The 22,688-nt window shown below is 36.2% G+C and overlaps 2 protein-coding genes across 5 annotated transcripts in view; one reads left to right on the top strand and one right to left on the bottom strand.

The window, feature by feature from the left end:
* The window catches only part of RASGRP1 (RAS guanyl releasing protein 1), a 76,554-nt gene extending 69,271 nt beyond the window's left edge, over positions 1-7,283 (top strand). For 3 of the 4 annotated variants that reach the window (XM_017530908.2, XM_037739404.1, XM_017530910.2), the window contains 2 exons: positions 662-1,047; positions 4,707-6,265. In XM_017530908.2, coding sequence (XP_017386397.1) covers positions 662-1,047; positions 4,707-4,841 — 521 coding nt within the window. In that variant the 3' untranslated portion in view covers positions 4,842-6,265. Of the gene's footprint in view, positions 1-661; positions 1,048-4,706 lie in introns of all 4 variants that reach the window. The other variant, XM_017530907.2, reaches the window with a different exon arrangement.
* A 1,877-nt stretch (positions 7,284-9,160) lies between these two features.
* FAM98B (family with sequence similarity 98 member B) overlaps positions 9,161-22,688 on the bottom strand; it is a 28,591-nt gene continuing 15,063 nt past the window's right edge. Inside the window, exons 4-8 of the mRNA XM_017530913.2 lie at positions 21,701-21,879; positions 18,357-18,437; positions 17,654-17,770; positions 13,536-13,703; positions 9,161-11,083 (exon numbers count right to left, since the gene is read on the bottom strand). Coding sequence (XP_017386402.1) covers positions 10,712-11,083; positions 13,536-13,703; positions 17,654-17,770; positions 18,357-18,437; positions 21,701-21,879 — 917 coding nt within the window. The 3' untranslated portion in view covers positions 9,161-10,711. The remainder of the gene's footprint in view (positions 11,084-13,535; positions 13,704-17,653; positions 17,771-18,356; positions 18,438-21,700; positions 21,880-22,688) is intronic.

Genomic DNA, 22,688 nt, shown 5'->3' with positions numbered 1-22,688 from the left:
TCACCCATCTTAAATACATCTGCTCTTACTCTACTTTTCCAGGAAGTTACTCCTTATGGTTGAAATTATTGGCTGGGTCCTGGGTAGTGGGTGGGTCTTAGATGCAGAAGAAAACCAGAGTAACTTACCTTTTTCCTATCAGTATCAAACAATGGCAATTCATTTTAACGCACATTTCTTTCTAATGGTTAAGCTGTGCCCACTGTACAAATGGGTCCCCAGAGAGTTCTTATCATTTGCTTGAGGGTGCCTGTATTAGGACTGAGACATGAATGCTGACAGCTCCCAAATTTCAGGGTCCAAGGGACTATTTATGGAGCATTTCTGTCTATATATTATTCTTGTTCTCTTTAATTATGAAACTATGGCACTGAGGCAGGGGCTTCAACTTACCTCCAAAAACAGAAACCCTCTAGGCAACTTTTGTGCAAACAGAAGATGCTCTTTCTCAGGGTGGATGTAGCTTGACACCAGTGGCCATGTCTTGGCCAGCAAAGCCCCCGATTTCAGCCCTCATTTACCACCTAAACTGAGTGCCTGAAAATGGGTCCTCTTTGAACATATGGAACGCCTGTAACAATAAGAAAGGTCTCATTGAAACGAATGGGTCAGTCTTGAGTCTCTGCTTTCCTGAGCTAGAATGTCCTGTATTTTCCTACAGCACCTGAGGAAGGACCTTTTACATTCCCTAATGGGGAGGCTGTGGAACATGGCGAGGAAAGTAAGGATCGGACCATCATGCTGATGGGAGTGTCCTCGCAGAAGATTTCTCTTCGGCTAAAGAGGACTGTTGCCCACAAGGCCACCCAGACCGAATCACGGCCTTGGATTGGCAGTGAGGGCTCTTCAGGTCCCTTTGTGCTGTCTTCCCCAAGGAAGACAGCCCAGGATACTCTTTATGTGCTTCCCAGTCCCACCTCTCCATGTCCTAGCCCAGTCTTGGTCAGAAAACGGGCTTTTGTCAAGTGGGAGAATAAAGACTCCCTCATAAAATCAAAGGAGGAGCTCCGTCACCTCAGACTGCCTACCTACCAAGAGCTGGAACAGGTACCTTCCTTTTCATTTTCCTTTTTTTCACACTATCTTAGAGAAGTGGAGCCAAACCAGGAAAGAGCGTGTGAACTCAAGATTCTGAAGATTCACATCAGGCTGACTCCAAGCAGTCTTGAAAACAAAAAGAGAGGGGAGAAACGGAGGGAGGGAAGGAAGAAAGGATGGATTGATTCCAGCTTTCTCACAACCCCGGGGGGAGGGGGGGCTTGGTTCATATTACACAAGTAGCACAGGCTTTACAGGGCTCCCTATCACCACACAGGTGGCACTTCAGAGTGTGGTGCCAGTGCCCAAAGCACTGTTTACTAGGCTCACGGAGAAAAACCACAGTATCTACTGGTCAGCTTTACTGTTCTACCACTCCTTTTCTAGATGGAACTAAAATGAACGTGCCTAAATCCTCCTTCCCTAGAGGTCTCTTTAACATGTTCATCAGGGTTATGGTTTGGGATCATGGTTACCTAAGAGAAGTTAGTGATTTTAGTTCTACAGCAACAACAAGAGAAAGGTGAGTGTATTGTGGCTCACCATAGAAAACACCTACTTCCTAATATAAATGAGGAGAATCTTTTCTGACACATGAGGAAATGTGCTGATCTTTTATACATAGTAGAACAGTGAAAGCGATAGTAGCAGCAAATACATGGCTGAATATAATATAGGGCAATAGAATCTATAAAATGTTTACAATTATGACAACAGGAGCTGCTTTTTAATGTTAGGTTCACAATATCCTAATTATCAGGTACCTAATAGAGACAATGGAAAAGACAAAGTTTACCAAGAAAAGACAAAGTTTACCAAGAAAAGAAGAACAAGAGTTTGGAAACATGATGACAAGCTTTGAGAGAAGGGAACAATGACATTAAAAACAGGAAAAAGTAGGGCTGGGCATAGTGGCTTACACCTGTAATCCCAGCACTTTGGAAGGCAGAGGTATGAGGTTAGGAATTCGAGACCAGCCTGACCTCAACATGGTGAAACCCTGTCTTTACTAAAAATACAAAAATTAGCCAGACATGATGGAAGGTACTTGCAATCCCAGCTACTCGGGAGGCTAAGGCAGGAGAATCACTTGAAGCCAGGAGGCGGAGGTTGTAGTGAGCCAATATGAAGCCACGGCATAACAGCCTGGGCAACAGAGTGTGACCCCATCTTTAAAAAAAAGAAAAAAAAGGAAAGTAGGAAATGGGAACAGCAGAAGGAAGACGAGCCAACAGGCAACTGTCGAGACACTCAATTCTGTAGGTTCAATCACTGATATACTTCTTTTTGTTTAGACTCGAGGACACAAATCACAGGGCTGTCTCAAGAGGTTACCTTTAATTGGTAATAACCTATAAATGGTAAGAAACTCTGTCCTACGACAGTAGTTTCCTTTCTTTTTCTTTTTTTAATTTAATTTAATTTTTTTTTTTTTGAGACAGAGTTTCGCTCTTGTTACCCAGGCTGGAGTGCAATGGCGCAATCTTGGCTCACCACAACCTCTGCCTCCCAGGTTCAAGCCATTCTCCTCCTTCAGCCTCTCGAGTAGCTGGAATCACAGGCATGTACCACCATACCTGGTTAATTTTGCCTTTTTAGTAGAGATGGGGTTTCTCCATATTGGTCAGGCTGGTCTCAAACTCCTGACCTCAGGTGATCTGCCCACCTTGGCCTCCCAAAGCGCTGGGATTATAGGCGTGAGCCACCACGCCGAGCCCTACTATCCTATGACAGTATTTTCTTACCACTTATAGGTAACTAAGCCATTTTAAAGACAGGGAAGCAAGGTTACATTAATATCAATCAACATTATCATTCAGTATATTAGAGGAGGAGGAATGCCTTTCTGGCTTTTCCCCAAAACATCAAGGTTTGCACTGTGTTTCTGGAAGCCTGTCAGTGCAAACACAAAACCAGTATCCAGCTAATAGAATTCCTTATATAATTAATTCTACATTCTGCAGAGTGAAAAACTGTCCATGAGGGTTTCAGGATTCCCTGCATTGTCCTCAATGCTGTACCTTCCCTGTCAGACCCCAGAAATTGGATTAAAGAAACATTTGAAGAAACAAATTAGATAATGTATGTGAAACTCTTGATTTGGTGCTTGGTACAAAGAACATAATATTAAGACAAATTTATGGAAAAAGAACAGATTTTCTGGATGAATGGTACTCTACCTGCTCAGAGTTATTGTTAAGATGTGTTATAAAAACCAAGTCAATCAGAAGGTAGCAAAACGTAGGTTACACAAACCCCTTCCTCTTCAGGGATAGAAACTGCCAAATGCAACCTTTAAAAACCAAGAAAGAAACCTCAAAAAATGAACTCAATAGACAGAACTTTGGTCTTGGAGGCAAAGATTTGTGTTTTCAGTCCCAAATGTTTCTTACACCAGCTGTTAAACTCTACGGTCTATTTGGTCCTTGTGAAATACAAGGCTGGGATTCCATGTTCTGTAAGGTTTGCCTCAATGACATTTTACATGCCAATGAAAAGGAACAATGTGGTTGGCAACAATGCTTTGAGAGGTGGCTTGTAGAAAGATTAGAATTCCTACTCAGCAATATCAGAGCCAATAAACTCTCTTTGTCCACTGCCTCTCTTTACTTTTTAGGCTTGTCATATAGACCTAAGCTCCACAATTCACTGTGTGCATTTTAGAGGAAAATTATGTGTCCCACTTTCCCATTACATATAATCCTTACAATGACTAGTCTGTGTAATTCAACAGTCCTATCCACAACAACTAGTCAAATTAAATCAGTATTTACAATAATACATAATATATATTAGTAAGTCTTAATGTTACATATTATTTTAAGTATAATGCACTTCTGAACCAACACAGGGCAAAAGAATAAGCAAATAAAAGCTTTTTGGTTTAGATAAACCAGAGTTCAACTCTGCAGTTTTATACTATATGGCAACATTTTCTTCTATAAGATTGAGGTATACCACCTATTTTCAAGGTGTTTGTGAAGGTTAAGGTATTCCATTATCATATAACACAGCACAGACACATAGCAAGTGCTCAGTATTGTATGGCAGCTAATACAGCTATCTAGATAATTCAGCTTGAGAAACAACCCAGTGTATCCCAAATTACACAGACATTGTATATAGTATTCTCTTGGAGTAATCAGTACAGGATAAGAATATAAGAACACTGGACTCAAAATTAGAAGACTGGAAATCAGCTGTTGGCTGTATGACGATAGCACTACAAATTAGATCACTAAATCTCAGTTTAGGGGTGGGGTAAAATTCTTAGCTTAAATTAGCTATGATACCTCATATTAAAGAATTCTCCATTATGCTTTCATGGCTCAGACCTGACCAGAGACTCTGTTTATGCCAAGTTGAGATCTCCTGAGAGAAAACATCCAAAGGTTTTGTCATTATCCACTGATTGCTCCAAAATGGGTTATTCTGCCCACTAACCACTCACAAACTTTGATAACAAAGACTAACTGCTGCTTACAAATGCTCGTTTGATATTTAACTTGCTATTTTCTATTCAGGGCAAAATAACTATCTTGAAAATAGTTTTTAATTCTCAGCCACAGTGAATAGGAGATGCCAATCAAAAGTGGCACTCTCCATTCGTAATTGATTTGCTATTCATTGCTGCTTTATTAACATACCTCATTCTCCTTTCCCTTTAGGAAATAAATAATCTGAAAGCAGATAATGATGCCCTAAAGATCCAACTGAAATATGCACAGAAGAAAATAGAATCCCTCCAGCTTCAAAAAAGCAATCATGTCTTAGCTCAAATGGAGCAGGGTGACTGTTCTTAGCCCAGAAACTCAAGGAGCACAATCTGTAGATGAGTATATAGTGGAGATCTCATTTCCAAAAGTGACTGTAACACACAGACCTGAGGAACTTCAGACTGACCAGCTTTAAAACAGTACTTTAAAAGGAAAAGCCTCTGTTTATTTACCTAAAAGAATCCTAATGTGCAGCATTGTTTTCTCCTTCAGTCAGTTGACTCAAAGGGGGAAAACTAAAGAATACAAAACTTTTGCTATTCATACTGCTGACGTTTATCAAAAGTATGTGATCTAAAATATGACTATCGTTTCCTGACAAGGGGGCATCTCAGTGGCCTGCCTGGCTGGTTCTTCCTTAAAACTAAAATCTCTGGAAAATGTATTTGCTTCCTACCCTCTGTTTTCTGTCAACAGACTTATTTTGTTCCAGCCAAAGCTTGCTTATAATAGAGAACTACCCATATCCCAAGAGTAGATTTCCTCTATATCCCAGCATACTTTGTAAACCTGGCCCCTTCTTCACTACCTCAGATCTAATCAATTAGCCTATGTACCCTCCTTCCTCACTACACTCATACACATGAGCATATCTACCTATGAGCGGATTTCTACCAATATAGCCAAAACATTTTAGAGGCCTATTAAACAAGACATTATCCAACTGCAGGTCAACTCATAGTTGTAGCCTTACAATTTACAGTCGTCATAAAATAAGTAGTCAAATTAGGTACCTGAAAACATAGCTATTACCATCTCATATTACTGGTTAATTAAAATAAACATAATGCAAACACGTTTGTCCTTATATATTATACAGTGGACAGAATTAGGAATTGATGGCTTTAAAATAAAAAAAGTCTATGAAGAGTCTAACTCTTCATGTTCCATCTTCTGAAGTAAACTATTTTGAAAGTCCTCTTTTTGAACTGAATTTGTGCTGAACTGTCTTCACTATTACTACTCTTTAGAAATAAGCTAATTGGATCAGTGGCTTAAATAATAGCTGACTGTGTGTACATATGTATATAATATGTATATACAATATCAGGCATGTATGTGGCTTGGAATTTTGTTTCCTCCATAAAATAATGTGGAAGTGAATTAAACAAGTTTTAGTCATTTATACAAAGTCACGAATATAAAGTTCAGTTTGTCACAAGATTAGACTGCTCACAAGGTAAAACTGTATTGTTTGGTAAAATCACAATCCTGTGAGTTTTCTTTTATGAAGGTTAATAATAAATGGGCTCATTTAGTTGCTTAGGCAACTATTCACAAATTCCTTTGTCAGCCTCTTTTTAGTTCTCTTAAAAAAAAAAAAATCATACAATCATTTTCCTTTTTCAGGGTACTTGGTTTCCGTGCCTGAAAAGTCTGGTACCAGACTGACTTGAAATTCATAAACAAGCTGTCCAGTTGCCAAGAATATAATGTTAACAATTAAAAGTTCCAAACCTAAAGCCAAGAACACCACGTCTTCATAGGAATACAAAGTATGTATACAGCATTGCTTACCTGGAGGATTCAGATCATCTAAGAATTCTCTTTGATGAAAGACCAGTTCCCATTTGCGTTCCTCCTTGCACTGAGTTTTAGTGACATAGAACTAGGTTGTAGTTAGTGTTTCATTACATTATAAAGAAACATTTTACACACATATGTGCCCTTTTCTAAATCTAAATTCAGAAATACCCAAAGCAGGCCTGCTTAGGCCCACAAACTGGCATGTAAACTTATAGTAACACTTTGTTACTTGCTTTTTATAGGACAAACATGAGTTAGGACAAACTCTAAAATTCATATTCTTCACTATTTTCCTTTGATACAGACCAAAGATGGAATACTTCAATTTTTTAAAACAGTCACAGAACACATTTTTTTTTCATTCTTCCTACTTTCCATCCAAAATAAAGATCCCCACTGAGTTTTTATATAAATAACCTATAATCTATAGGGATTCAAAAGGTTACAGCCCCTTTAGTCAAATTAGCAATGGCTAACAGTATCAAGTACTGCAGAATTTACCACTGAAATGGACAAGAGGAAACAGTTTCACCACAGGTCTTTACAGTCCAGCAAGGGCCAAAGAGGTATAGTATAGTATACAAGTTAACAATGTTTGTGTTGAGCAACATGGGGCTAGTGGGATCTACAGAAATAATCTGAAAAAAAGGTTTTGGTTTCTCAATCCTAGTACAAATTTTTGCTTCTCACACTGACTTTAGTTTGGCCAGGTATTTATCTGCCAAAACAAGGACAAATCTTGTTTTACTAACAGCACGGTCACTTCTCATTTTCTTTGCTGACTCACCTTTTTTACTGACCAGTTGTGAACTTCTGTCTAAAAATGTATAATACAGAACTGCAAGAAAAAAACAATTGTACATATATTGTAAAGTTTTTTTGATACCTAATGTAAGTTTTCTTTGTGTAATATTTATATAATAAAAGACATTAGGATCCCTACAACATAAATGTCTTGTGCTTCTTCTATTTCGTGACTATGTAAACACTTTACCTGAATTTTTACTATAATCCACAGCTAAGACCATTCCCCTATTCTGTTACTCAAACTGAGTTTTCCTGGAAGGAAAGGCAAAGCAGCTATTCAGTTTAAATTTTTCTAAATCTTTTTACAACACAAAGAAGTAACAGTATAGGAATATTTAACCTCTTTCCATCTTATTCATAACTTACAGTGGTCACTAAATATTAAGTCTATAAATACTTAACATTAAAGGAGACAGAATTGAGGTTGTCAATTCTCTGTGGCTTTTAATTCCACTGTTCATCTAAGCAAACTAGCAAGTAAAGAAGAGAAACTTTGAAGCTATGGATAAAATTGGTAAACGATAGTTCAATCCAGGTAACAGACCCCCAAGAGGAATTTATTTGTGGTCATGATTATTTAGAGTAATCAGAGATAGCCACAATTTTCCCTTAATCCCCAGCTAAATTTTTGTTTAACCAAACCAATGAAGAGAGAGGAAAAAATTCAGTCACTCAGATTCCCCTGTGGAATGCATTCTAGAACATTTAGATGTGAGTGTATTTATCATTTGGACAGTTCATAATACTTCATACAAAGTAATGAAGTCATATGGACAACCTGGTCCTGAAGGAGAGATTAAACTGCCTGCTCACCTCCCCCAGTTTTCATCCCCCAGTTTCTCTAACCTGTGCTCCTTCCAAGCTATAGATAGTATCACTGCTCAGGACATTTTTCTGGTCACAAACTTTTTTTTAGGTTGTCGTGCCTCCTTTTGTCACAAATACAGGTAATAAGATGTTTTTTATTTAAAATGTTTTCCCTTTTCTGTTTAATGAGGGAAAGTTTCCCTGATCTGCAAAACAAAAGTAAGTTAGTTCAAAGAAAACCCTTGTTTCCCTTTTGATGCGTGCTTATGAGTAATAGTGTGGTGATTATGTATAGACAGAATACATGCTCTTTATATGGTCCAGAGGAAAGGTCAGTGACAACTTTAATCCAGAAACTCCCAGTAAGATCGTGTCTATACGTCCTAGTAGGTACTAGGCTAGATAAAGAAGAAAAAAGGGAAGGACAATGATGTAGTAAAAAATGAAACTGAGAACCAGGCAAAAAAAGAATGAAAAGGAGATATCAAAAAAGTGTTAGATTTTAGGAATCAGAAGAGTGCCATTCATCATACTCCGTGTTGTATTGCACTCAATTTATAAAACATTTTCACACTATGGCCTTTCACATTAGGCCCCAAATCCCCTTCCTGCTATTCTAGATACTGCTCAGCAAACTGTTCTACAAAAGAAATTTTTACTGAACAAATATGAAAATCCCACTTTACAGGAAAAAGTAAAATATTAGATTCTACATGATTCAGCTTTTCATTCAATTAAGCTTTATAGGAATGTGTACCTAGGAGTGGTTTCAGCTCCAACATGTTTCCAGGAGCAAGTGCTAAACTTTGATAAGAAATAAGTGACTGTAGTGAATAGCTCAAGAGGCACTCCTATAAAGGTACAAAGAAATCTTATTGAAAACCTTATGAAACTGATAAACTATTGTTTCTGTCATAGTTACCACAAACCTTTAGTGGCAAAAAAGTTGAAGTAATTGTAAATGCCCTTTATCAGAAACTAATGCTAGGAAAAAAAAAGGCAGAAATGTAAAGGTTTTAAATGCAGATTTTTAAACAAATAACTCTAGAAATATTTTACTCAAATAGCTTTTTCCTTATATAGTTTTTAAAAATTATTTTTCAGAGTTCATAACTATTGATAAAGGCATTTTCTTAATTATGGGAAACCTTTTAGCTATCACAAATGAAATTAAGTCTTTTCATTAAACATAAACACACAAAAAATAAATTTACAAATAACTAAAAAACTTTATATTTTCCTACCTTGAACACATTTCTTCAAAGGGTTAGCTTGAAAAATACATGTCTAAGATTACAGAATATTCAATATTTACTTTTAAGGTTTTAACATTATTTTAGATTTTACCACAGAGATAACCAAAACAACAACAACAACAAAAAACCTGCTAAACATCTAATACCACTTGTCCACTGGTAACAATTCAGCTGTCTATCACCTGAGTTGGTTAGATCACAGAAAGTTGTTATGCAGAGGTATTGACCAGAAGCCTACAATGAGATACAGATTTTACACTGAGATGGAAAACATTTATGTTACCAGCTCTTTTTCTTTAACTCTTTACACTAAGGAAAATGCATTACTTGGCCTACATCTTAAAGCATTCAAAATTGGCCCTCTGTAAGTTTTTAACAAATTGCATTTGTACTTAGGTCTTTATGAAACAATGTGATATGATGGCAAGTGTCTCATTCCTCATCTGACAAATGAGGACAAATCGCTCCTTGAGAACTAAGGTCATTTCAACCCACAGCACCCTAACCTAGTGCCACGATTCAAATTCACAACTCTTGATAACTAAGACTTTGCTCCAACTAGCAAACCACATATAGCCATTCCCTAACTTTGTGTTTCCCAAATCTAGCTGTGAATCAGAATTACCAACGGATGCCTTAGCCCTACCCTTGATCTACTGAAGCTGGAAATTACTGCCTTAATCCCGTATGATACACATCAGCCTGCCTTTTATTATTTGGATGTCTAAAGTGAGAATATAAATCATGAAGAGACCAGTTTATAGGACTATTTCTCACACCATCATATAAAGTTGGTAGGTGTCTTTGCTCTGTTAAAGTATTTCTGACCTCAATCTTTAACTATGCTTTGTCAGTCAAACAAGATCATGAAGATTTCAAATCCAATTAGACAATAAATATGTACAGTAAAAAGTAAACTTGGGCTTCAATTAATGAAACTTTAACAGAAACATGGCTAGAGAGGGATCTCCTAAGAGAAAAAAATGATTCACAACAACTGCCTACTAAACACAACTGTAAGTGCCTTTCCCTATTTTGTAAAATCGAACGAAAAAATCCACAAAACACATGCACAGCAATACAGGTGAGGCAAGGGTCTATATTCCTTTCCATTACAGGTGGGTTCATTTAAGTCTCAAACCTGAACAAAATACAGGTAACAATCTAAATTCAATCATGACAATAAAATACTTTCCATTTTCCAAGTTTGATGGTAATAAATATTTACAGTTTAAAAAATAATTTTTGTTCTTTTTTGTTTTTTAAAAAGACACAACATGCTCAAGGGTACACAGAATATGGAAAAAGTCATCACTTCATTTGAGAGATCAACTGGTAGTAAAAAACATTGTTCTTACATATTAACCAATTCAAGAATGGTATCACCAGGAAGTCTAACATGGTGTTTACCTCAAAGATGATATTCAAGTATGTTATTTAGAACACTATGTCTAACATATCTATAAAGAAGCAAGCACTGCTATCTAGTTTTTGTAGTTTTTAGTATCTTCTATATCCACCCCCACCACCGCCACCACCACCACCTCCATATGGATCTCCATAGCCTCTTCCACCATAGCCCCCTCTTCCACCATAGCCCCCTCTTCCACCATAATCTCCCCTGCCTTGGAAACCTCCTCTACCACCTCCTCCTCCCCCTCCCCCACCGCCACCCCCTCCCCAACCTCCTCCACCTCCCCAGCCACCTCTTCCTCCCCCCCCACCACCACCACCTCTACCACCACCACCACCACCCCAACCACCCCTCCCACCGCCGCCTTCTTGTCTCTTTTGCCAAGGGGGCATTTCTGGAGGTGGTGGTTCAATTTCATTCGGCCGGCCTCCCCTGTCAGGCACTCTTCCCATCAGCACCTGTGTGAAGAAACATTTTCTTTTAGTTTCTAATATTCTAAAAGTTAAAGTTTACATCAAAGTTTCAAGTTATATTATCCTTTCTAGTAAATAGAAGCCAATATTTAAGGACATCAAAGTATCAGACATAACAGTGCAAATTAATATTAAAAATATTAAGTGCGGAAGGATAAGGAGAAATTTGTTAAAGGATACAAAACGACGGCTAGATAGGAGGAATAAATGCTAGTGTTGTATACCATTGTATGATGACTGTAGTTAATATTTAGCTTCGAATAGCTAAAAGGAGGATATTGAACATTCCCAACACAAAGAGATAACAAATGTTTGAGATGAGGGATATGCCAATTATCCTGCCTGATAACTATACATTGTATGTATCAAAACATCACTGTGTACCTCATACATATGTACAATGTGTTTCAACTAAAAAAGTAATGTTACTTCCTGTTTACCAAGTCTGAAGAAAAAAATGAATTTGTAAAAAAAGAAAATATGAAAAAATATGAAATATGTGTGATATATGACAAATTCCTTAGAATGTTATATTATTTCTAGTCTGAGAGAGTATTTCTGAAACTTAAAGCCTTAATTTTTTATCACTTAAATCTGTTTAGCAAATTCTGTAACAAATGTAGTACTCACTTCACTAAGAAATTTTTTTTAGGAAAACATTTTTTATGTATATAACGACATACCTTATATTCATTAACTTAATATCCATTTATACAATAACAACACCGGACTTTCTATTGCCATTGATTTGGTAATTGATTATCCAATAAAAGATTATATTCCTAAGCACATTTCATTTCAAAAACATATTAAGTATATATGATAACATGTGGCCTTAATGATGTCAAAGACTGATATAAAAACTGTAATTCCAGGTGTAACTACAAAGAGAGAGAAGGATTCTCAATGAACTACTTCTTTTAAAACACTTAAGCTCAAGTACTTGCAGTGATGATACTACTACCATATTACTATAAGGAAAACAGAGTTGATGTAATTCATTTACTAAGCTTTACAATCCTTTCAAAAATAAACCAGGGAAGTTAAACTTAGTTTAAGTATCCAACCTTCTGTAGAAAGTAGGAGCTTTATATGACACAAGCAGAGGAAAGACAACGATAAGAAAGGTATCATCTGCTCACCACAGACAAGGGGAAGTCAATAGCTTCCTGCGAGTGTCTTTCAGGAAAGAAAATAAAACAGCAAGTGCCTCAACCAAAATGACCAATGAATTATACTTCCATTGATCCTCTAGTCAAAACCAAGTTTAGGAATTTATGGCACAAATGAAAGATAGAAAGTACAGTATCCTCAATGTGAGACAAGGCTCTAAGTATTCAACGTTCTTTCAAAGATGGCAATGATGTCCTAACTACCAAATCCAAAAAACTGCCTTTCTTGGTTCTTATTCTCACTGGTTTCTCTACCAAACATGATATGTTGGTGGACATATGGAGATGCCAGAACTGATCGTAAGACTACCCTCAAATAATAGGACCATAAATTATAAACCCAGAAGAATGGCCAATGTTACTATATAAATAGAACTCTTGATCCAGCAAGACTAAATTATAACCCAATGCAAGATATTAGGTAATAGATTTAAAGAGAGAACAATTTCAGAAGACAGGGTTGAGCCACAGTGGTGCAAAGAGGCAAACACTAGTGATGCCTAACTTAGCAATAATTAGTAAAATGACTTTAAAAACAACCATCTCTCTGAAAAGGTATCTTATCTCATGCTACACTGACTGAGAAGCGATGCTTTAAAATCATCCAAATCCCTTATTTCTGAATTTTTGCTATTTTGCAAAACATTTCCCATGGAGTGCTCTACCTAAATGAAGAGGACATACCAGTCAACCTGACATAAACATTCTAAATTAGTTTGTTGTTGTTACTGCTGTTGTCAAAAATTCAGACTCCTTGAGCTTAAGGCTACTGTCAGAGAAATGGATGTATACTCTGAATCAGGAAACAGAAGCTCAAAGAGGTTTAGTAACTTGCCCAGGGTCATTTCTGTAAGTAAATAACAGAGCTAGGATGGGAACCCAGATTGGTTTGACTCTAAAGCATAAACTCCTCTTCCCTTTACACCAAGGATCTAAGGAATCTGTCAGTACTTGAAACAATTCCTAAAGATTCTTACTGACAAAAACTGTTACTTTTTGGAAAGAAGGAAAATAATTCTTGCTACAGCTTCAACAAAAGCAATTCTTAATTCCTCTACTTCAGGTAATACTTTTATTTATGAATACACAAATTTAAGTGAACAAACACACACAGAAATAACCTACCTAAGCCTAGACTGAACCCCCTCTGCAACTTTTTTTCTAGGCATTTACCAGGACATGAATGAAAAATAGATTAAAATCTGTAAAAGCATTAAATTGGATATTATCAATTCACTCTCCACTGTGCTGAAAGAAACACCAACCTTATTAATGGCACATGCAGTCTTCTCCCGGCTGGCACCACTACTTGTCCTAATGATCTTGGATAGATCTTCACGAGCAGCAAGTAGATGCGCCATTGTAATTGTTGTCTTGGGTGACAGAGCATAACGCTTAGGCTGATAAATTCTTGCTATATCATCTGTTTTTACCTAAATGACCAAAGTTAAAGAAAAAAGGAACGAAAGTAAAGTTTAATGAAAGAGCGGAAACAATCATAATCTTAGGAAAGAAACAGAGATAACATATAACCAAGGAAAGAGAAAAGAGCAGAAAACACCCAAATATCTGATAATTTATGAATTATTTAGAACAAATAAAATAGAACAGATATTAAAAATATGTAACTACCAGCAACTTACTAAAAAATAACAACAAACAATTCTATTCATATTAACAAAAAATACCTAAAAAATGGTTCTACCAAAACCACATACAGGATGTTTAAAAGGGAAACATTAGTAAATCTTGCAAAAAAACAAAAGGAAAGATTGTCTAAATGGTCAGAAATACCAAGTTTCTGTATGGGGGCATTAAGTATTACTGTCAGTTTTCCCCCAAATTAACTTACAATCCTAGAGAAATAGTCTCAAAATGAAAAAAAAAAAAAAAAAAATCTAAATTTAAATCCAGAAACTCAATATGTAAGAATAAGTAACAGCATTTTGAAAAAAAATCCTACCAAATATCAATGTGCTATAATATGAAATTATCATCATCTTAACAGTTAACATTTAATGAGCATTTATTAAATATGGCAGGATGCTGTTCAGTTATTAAGGCATTATTTCTTTAATCCTCAAAACATCCTTTTAGAGTGGTTTTATTTTCCCTTTTGCAGATGGGGAAAAAAAAGTGAGGCATAAAAAGCTTAAGTTAGTTTCTCCAAAATATAGAGAGAATCCTAACTCTGCCCACTTACCAACAAAGGATTACGTGATCCCCAAGCACAGGTCTAGTATAGGTAACAGTGTGCTATTCTACCTCTATCTAACTAGAACTTGGGGAAAAAAAAAAAGACTGATGAAATAGTGTATTGAGATTCAGGGCCTCAAAAATCTATGAAAGCAACCAATGATAAAGGAGACATCACAGATCAACGAGAAAAGGAAAGGATTATCTTTAAACGGTACTGAAATGAACTGGTGGCTATCTGTAATAACAAAAATATGGAACACCATATAACAAAGGGAATTCCAAAGAGAATAAAGAGTTTACTGTTTGAGGTTTAATTTTAAATTTAAAAACAAGTACATTATAAAAATTAAAATGTCTATGCTTCAAAAGATATCAAACAGAATCTAATGACAACTGGGGAAAATATTTTCAACAAATAAGTCAACCAGCAAACTTCCTTTATACAGAAAAAGCTCAAACAAAAGGAAAACAGAACTCTACAGGGAAAAAAAATGACAAGATATATAAATAGAAGGTTTTTAAAAAAAGGAAATTCAAATGACTAATAAGCTTATGAAAAAAGTACAACTTTGCCAATAGTAAGAACAGACAAAACAAGTTAGTCTTTTTAAGCATCAAGTTAACAAGAAAATGGATAATGCCCTAACTATTAAAGAGTCTAAGGTGGGACAAAATTTCATTTACCTTGCTGGTAGGAGTTTAAATTCCTATCAACTTAATGGAAAACATTTGGCCATGGGAAGCGAGAGCACTAAGAGACATAATCTTCAACACAGTAAATTTCCTTTAAAGAATCCACCATAAGATTTTACTTTGAAATTTATATAAAAAATTATACATAGAAACATGCCTGGTATTGTTAATACAGAAAAAAATCTATAAAATAAGAGAATTAAATTATTGAATCACTAAATGATAAAACGTAATGCAGCCATAAGAAGGATACCAAAAGAAATTTAGTACTGCTACATGCTAAAACATGGATGAACGCCGAAAACATTATGCTAACTGAAAGAAGCCAGATGCATAAGCCACATATTGTATGATTCCACTTATATGAAATGTCCAGAATAGGCAAACCCACAGAAACATAGAGTATATTACAGTAATGGTTGCTAAGGCACGGGGGTAGGGAGTATTGAGCATGACTGCTGAGGGGTAGGAATGTCCTTTTGGGAAATGTTATGGAATTACATATAGGGTTATATAACACAGTGAAGAGACAAAGAAACCACTGAATTGTACACTTTAAAGAGTGGGCCTAGAAAGGGGATCTAGAAAGTAGTGAAGCGGCCAAGGATAGCCATACAAACAGCCCAAATTGCAATAAGTGGTACAAGTTTCTGAGAGAAAAAGTATACAGAAAATGAAGAACTCATTAGAAGACCTAATTTTTCAAAGTATAGTTTTTTTGAAAAAGCATTTTATCATATTGCAGAAATGCAATGCAAGAAAAAATAAAATTCATTGAGAAACCTCTATGTAGGTTGACTAGCCCTCCAAAGATGTCTACATCCCAATTCCTGGAACTCTTGAATGTTACCTTGTGGATGCAGGTGTGATTAAGTTAAACATCTTGAGATGGAGAGATTATTCTTATTATCTTTGTGAGCCTAATATAATCATGAGGATCCTCATAACAGAGAGACAGGAGTGCCAGGGACAGGATAAGGCAAGTAACAATGGAAGCAGAGAGAGACAGTGAGAAAGGCTGGAAGATTCGACTGGGCTACTGGCTCTGAAAAGAGAAGATGAAGCCAAGAGCTAAACTATGCAGGTGGCATTTAGAAGCCAGGAAAAGTAAGGAAACAGATTCTGCCCTAAAGCATCCAGGAAGAATGCAACCCTGCCAATACCTTCACTTTAGGACTGCCAATCTCCAAATTTGAAGAGAATAAAACTGTATTACTTAAGCTACTAAATTTGTGATAAACTTTCACGGCAGCCATAGGAAACTAATATATCACATGGAAAGAGACACAATGTGAAAGACAAGAAGGTAACGGAAGTAACACAGCAGAGAGTTAGCCCCAAAAACCCTTGTGAGACAGCCATCTTGGATGTTTCAGTACACCCCAGGGACCAGCTGAATAAAGCTACATAAGTAAAGAGTCCTCAACCCCCGGGCCGCAGACTACTTGTCCACTAGGAACTGGGCCATACAGCAGGAAGTGAGCAGTGGTAAAGGAACACTGCCGCCTGAGCTCCATCTCCTATCAGATCAATCTTTAGGAGAAGCTGATGCCTGATGATCTGAGGTGGAACAGTTTCATGCCAAAACCATCCCCTTGCCTCCCCACCCTTTATGGAAAAACTGTCTTCCATGAAACCAGTCCCTGGTGCCAAAAAGGTTAAGGGCTGCTGGCATAAGTGACCACAACTGATCTAACATGGGGCAGAAGATCTAACTGGGGAAGAAGGACATAATCCAAAATATGTAAAAATAATACCTGAAATTCCACATGTAGTCAAGTAGAGTAACAGACACCAGATTTACTCTCCCACCTGAAATAACTAAAAAACTGGGGAATCCATGTGATGTGAACCAATGATGGTCAGACAGTGGACACCAAGGAACATAGAACAATGATCCCTGAATGAGGAGAAGCCATATAACTATCTCAGCTTACTGCCTGGAGAGTTTGCAGGGTGGGGAGATGCAGGGTGGGGAAAGCGGGGGTGAGGAGTGATCCCAGACAAGGCAATGGATACAGATTAAAGGCATAAAATGGGAGTGATGGGAGACAGCTCTTTAGAAAGCTATCTGAAGAGATTCATATTTGGAAATGCCCTCACCTCCCAACCCCCTCTTCAGCTGAAACACATTCCACATTCATTCAGCCTTAAGATACTTTAAAGACCTGTTGGCATCAGTATTACCTGTACCTATCCCTCCTGCTTTCTTGTTATGTTGCTCACTATATCTATCTCATTATCTCATATGATGCCCCTTCTTTTATACAGATTCTGGCAAATATCAAAATAAATGTCAAATGTGGGGAAGAATTAAGTTATATCCAACAGGCATTTATACAAGACCAGGATCAGCTTATAGGACCAGTAGTTGGCCTGGGCATGTGGTTGATGAAGTGCAAATGTGGCATGGTTACATAAACAGACAAGCACGCCAGAAGAGCTGTTATAGGCTACCACCTACAGGACACATATGGGAAAACAGCTTTACCTTTGCTCTATCAGACCATCCAAATGACTGGACTGTCACGTCTAATCGTTTCATTAACATTCGCCGGCGGCACTCATATTCACAGCAGAGAGCTTCATTGATTCTTTCCAGTTGTTCCTAAAAAATGTGAAAGCAAAAATTATAAACTTTAGATTCTTTCACTGTGCTAAGTACTTCCTACTGAGTCAAAAGATATTGTACTTACTGACCATTTTCTGTTCCCATGAGACTTTATGGTAAACGATTTAAATACTAAAGCATAATTGAAAGCACATTTATGATATCCAGAAGACATTACACATACAAATTAAACTCTACCTATTGGTAGAGTATACATTATCTGTAATCAAACATGAAACATGATAAAGTAAAACATTTACCTGCTAAGCAGTCTGGACCAATAAGCAAAGAAAATACCAGTAACTCATCTTGCTGGCTTTGTGCCTCTGTTCTTTTCAAATCACATTTGTTCTATAGTGCTAGAACATTGAGCACTATAAATATTCTGGGCCAGGTATTTTTAAAAGTTAATTAATAATTTAACCGAAGAAATGTTAGGACAATACTCCAGAATATCAATCCACTTTAATTCTACAAAATAATGTATGCATGCTACGTATTGCAAAATAGATATTCATTTATAAAATTAAGTCATATTCACTAATTTAATTACAAAAAACTAATAACAAAAAGGAGAATTTACCGCCTGTTCCGATTTTAAATCAATTTTCAGCAGTGGTTTTCCCACATGATTTTTCTGGACTTTTGAGAGAATATCTTTCACCTAAAAGTAAATACAAAAGATGGTAAAAAATGTATATTCCTAATTTAAAACAATCTTATTTTGGCTTAAAGTATTGCTCAGAACACTACGGAATAAAATATTAAAGTGAAATAATTAAAACATACCATCACACAGAACAATACCACTACATTACAGAATATCTACTTTAAAAAAGCACATTGTATTCATTCAAGCTATAGAACACATTCTTTCCCAGCATAAGAAAGAATATACACAAACAACTAAAGGATTACCTATTAAAAGGTTCTACTATGAGAATCTGTTAGTGAAATAACTTTGGAGTTCCTACTTAAGAGATAGCACTTTCTTACTTCCTAGTAAATTTTCAAAAAAGTTACTAAAACCTTTGACCAGCACATTGATTTTTCTCAAATAAATGCTATGTACACATTCCAGCTGTAAGTATTCTCATTACATTGTTCAGCAAGAAAACACATGGGACAAGCCATCTCTCTCAATTATAGCCATCACATATATATTTTCATTACTTTTGCAAAGCCCCTAATTTAAATTACTTGAAACATTTTTATTTTGGTAAACAAGATATTAGGCACTGACTTTTCCTTTAGCAGTATCAGGGGTCATTCAGTAATCTACCCTACTAACGACAGGATTAATTCACCTTCCTAACTGGAGAATCCATCATTAGCTAAAGAAAATATTTACAAAACCAAATGAAATATTTACAGTTTCTTAGTTTTAAGGTAACCAGAGGAAACAATCTAGAGCAGTTCAGATGTTGAGGGGCATGAAGCTTATTTAGTATCAGGAGCACTCTTTAAGGAAAGAATTCAAAATCAGACTGGAAGCAGGGGTTGTAATGTAGAGTAATGTAAATGGGCACAGTTGAGGTTTCTTCTGAGGGTGATGGAAACGCTCTAAATCCGTGTTTGGTGATGGCTGTTCAACTCTGTAAATGCAATAAAATTCACTGAACTATATAAATAAACTTAAAATGGGCGAATTTTATGGTATAATTACATTTCAAAAATGGTGTTTTTAAAAAGCTTAGAAAGAACCTGTGCAAATAAGAGACCCCGAACTTCAGCTTCAGTAGCTTCACAGCAAATCTACCTCTACAATGATACAATTTCTGTACTGATATAATTTGTACATATTTTAAAGAAATTATTATTTTCTTAAAAGGGACCATTTCTGTAGATTCTCCAACTATGGTAAATATCTCTAATTTTAGGTTTTTTTCATACATTATAAGAAGAATGAGTTGTAACTCCTCACTCCAGAGGAATTCTGAATGTATACTTGTAGTTTGTTATGTGTAATCACATTCGGCTCCATTCCTAGGATTCAACATTACATAATAGTCTTAATAAATTTGAAAATTACTTGTTATAGAATAAGTTAAGGGCACAGGCTCTGGAGTTGGACTACCTGGGTTTAAACTTCAGGCCTACCACTATTTAGAAACTTGCTTGTTTAACTTATTATATCCTTCAGTACCTCAGCTTCCTTGCAGGGTTGTTGTAGGTAATACAACACGGGGTGGTCTATTACCCATAACCATAGGTGAAGTGAGAATTGAGTTATTACATGTAAACATTCAGAATCACCTCACATGGGTGATGTGAGAATTAAGTGAGTTATTACATGTAAACATTTAGAATAGTGAATGCTATACATTTGCTGTTATTATACCACCACTATATATTTCTTGTAACTATACCATTATAATTACACATCTGAACAACTTTAAGTTAGAAAATAATACTTTCCTTCCCCCAACAAATCACATGTAGAAGAAAACATGAAAATTTTTATTTTTGATAAAAACTGAGTAGAGTAGGAAGACCTTTTAGTTGAATCTTTGGCCAAGATGGCTACAGTAACAACTACCTTATAATCAGTATGCCAGTATTTGAACCTAGGCATTATAGCCTGCTTCGAATAAGGAAAAGAGGTATTTGAGAATGTTGTTAATACTAAATAAAAACCATAAAAGGGAAAAGCCTCTTTGGGAAGCACTAGAAAATTATAAGCTCAGAAATCTATCTTAATTTGAAATAGTCCCAGAAAATATAGCCAACCCCAGATTAGTCTTCATCCAAAGAAAAACAGAAAAAAAGTTCTGAAGAGTAACTTGTTAACTCTGTAATAAAGTTTTTGAACTGTGATTCACAGACTTACTCTCTGGTTTGCAAGTTCTACCAAAAAAATTTTTTTTAGTATTCTGTTTTTGTCTTAGCAATACTATAATTCTCTTACATTCATTAAGACAAACCTTATTTTTCATTTCATAAATTATCAATGCAAAAGAGATCTTTACTGAACAAGGATTTACTTTAAGGTGCTGTGTCTAAAAATGGAGTTAGGTACTTATTCTTGAAGGTTAGGCAAAAATTTTCTTTTCCTTTAAAATGAATCCTGTATTTATTCCACTAGGGGACTACATATTTAACAAATGAAACCCAGGAGCTAGGCCAGAATATGGTCTGTGAGGGTAGCATCTTCTCTAATATATGGCTTGACTGGGAACAAGAGTTGTTTAGTAACTGAAAAAAAAAAAAATACAGGAGCCATAAGATACATAGTTTGTTGTTGTTGTTGTTAACTAACCCACCAGGGTACTAATTAATTCACTCTTCCATTCATTATATAATGCACTTACTCTGACTAAACATTTATATACCAAAAACTGTGCATGCTCATTGCCAAAGAAACCACACTGCAATTCTATTAACATCCATTTCTTAAAAAGTTTAGTTGCCTGTGACTTTGTAGGTAACTCTCTTTACCTCTTTCTTTCCTTTTCTTTACCTTTCTTTTTTGTCTTTTTCTTCCCTCCCTCCCTCTTTCCTCCCTTTCCCTCCTTTCCTTTCCCTCACTCCCTTCCTTCCCCTCCTTCCCTCTCAGTCTCTCCCACTCCCTCTTTCTCTCTCTTCTTTCTCTTTCTTTCTTTCCCTTTCTCTCTTTCTTTTCTCTACATTACATCCTTGGTTAGGAAAGTCACGATTATATTTGCTAAGTGATTTCTATCATGGCAAACTCTGGCACAGCTAAGGGCAGTACTTATTAAGATTTGATTCCTCAATGTTAGCCATTGACCAATTAGGTCACATGCCTATTAAGTCCAAATCCAAAATCTGGTTTACATGAAGATAAACTTTTGAAATAAAATGTATATCTTAAAATTAAAGGGAACAGTTTCATTTTTAATATAGCACTTACATGTTAGCATTCAGTTGAATTTGGGGGAAAATGAAAAAACAAAACAAACATAATACCTTTGATTCCACTTGGCTCAGCATAAGCGGAATGTCAGAAGTTGTTGACTTGGGTATACCAAGTATATCAAACATAGCTTGAACTTCCTGATAAATTTCACTATTTTTATCTAATTGAGAATTTTTATGTTTCTTGTCCTGTAATATCTGTGAAGCTTGAAGTTCTGTACTTAAAAATACTACAATGAAAAAGAGAAAATAAATGTTAATACATGCACAAGAATCTCTTAAGGTATTTAACTGAAATTATTTATTCACTTAAAGTAAGTATCAATTAATACCAATAATGCCTAGCTTCAAAGAGTATAAAATCCAGTAGTTGAGACCCACCAGCAAATCAACAATTTAAGAACAGATAAGAATGCGTAAGATGCTGATAAATTATCTGTCTCATATGTACAGAGCAGGCTGGTCAGAGAAGAATATATAGCTCTAACTGATCTATAAGCACAAAGGGCAATTTGAGTCAGGATAAACCACTCCAAATATTTACAAGTCCCTTTACTTTCACCATTACATCTAATCCTTTCAATAGCCATACTTAAGAAAATTACTCAAAAATCTTAAATGGTTATAGTCTTGTTTTAAAGTGACTCTTCACTACAGTAGTTAAGACTTTTGTTTTGGGCTGGGCGCATTGGTTCACTCCTGTAATCCCAGCACTTTGGGAAGCCAAGGCAGGCAGATCACCTGCAGTCAGGAGTTTGAGACCAGCCTGGCCAACATGGCAAAACCCCAACTCTGCTAAAAGTACAAAAATTAGCCAGGTGTGGTGGCATGCGCCTGTAGTCCCAGCTACTAGGGAGGCTGAGGGAGAAGAATTGCTCGAACCCGGGAGGTGAAGGTTGCAGTGAGCTGAGATCATGTCACTCTACTCCAGCCTGAGCAACAGAGCAAGATTCCATCTTGCGGGGGTCGGATGCGGGGGGGGACTTTGTTTTTATTTGTTTGGTTAAAATTAGACATAAACACCACAATTTAATATAGA

This window comes from Cebus imitator, unplaced genomic scaffold (assembly GCF_001604975.1).
Source record: "Cebus imitator isolate Cc_AM_T3 unplaced genomic scaffold, Cebus_imitator-1.0 Scaffold70, whole genome shotgun sequence".
NCBI classification, from domain to species: Eukaryota; Metazoa; Chordata; class Mammalia; order Primates; family Cebidae; genus Cebus; species Cebus imitator.
The sequence above is the reverse complement of the archived record's forward strand: the minus strand, read 5'-3'. Positions and strand labels throughout refer to the sequence as shown.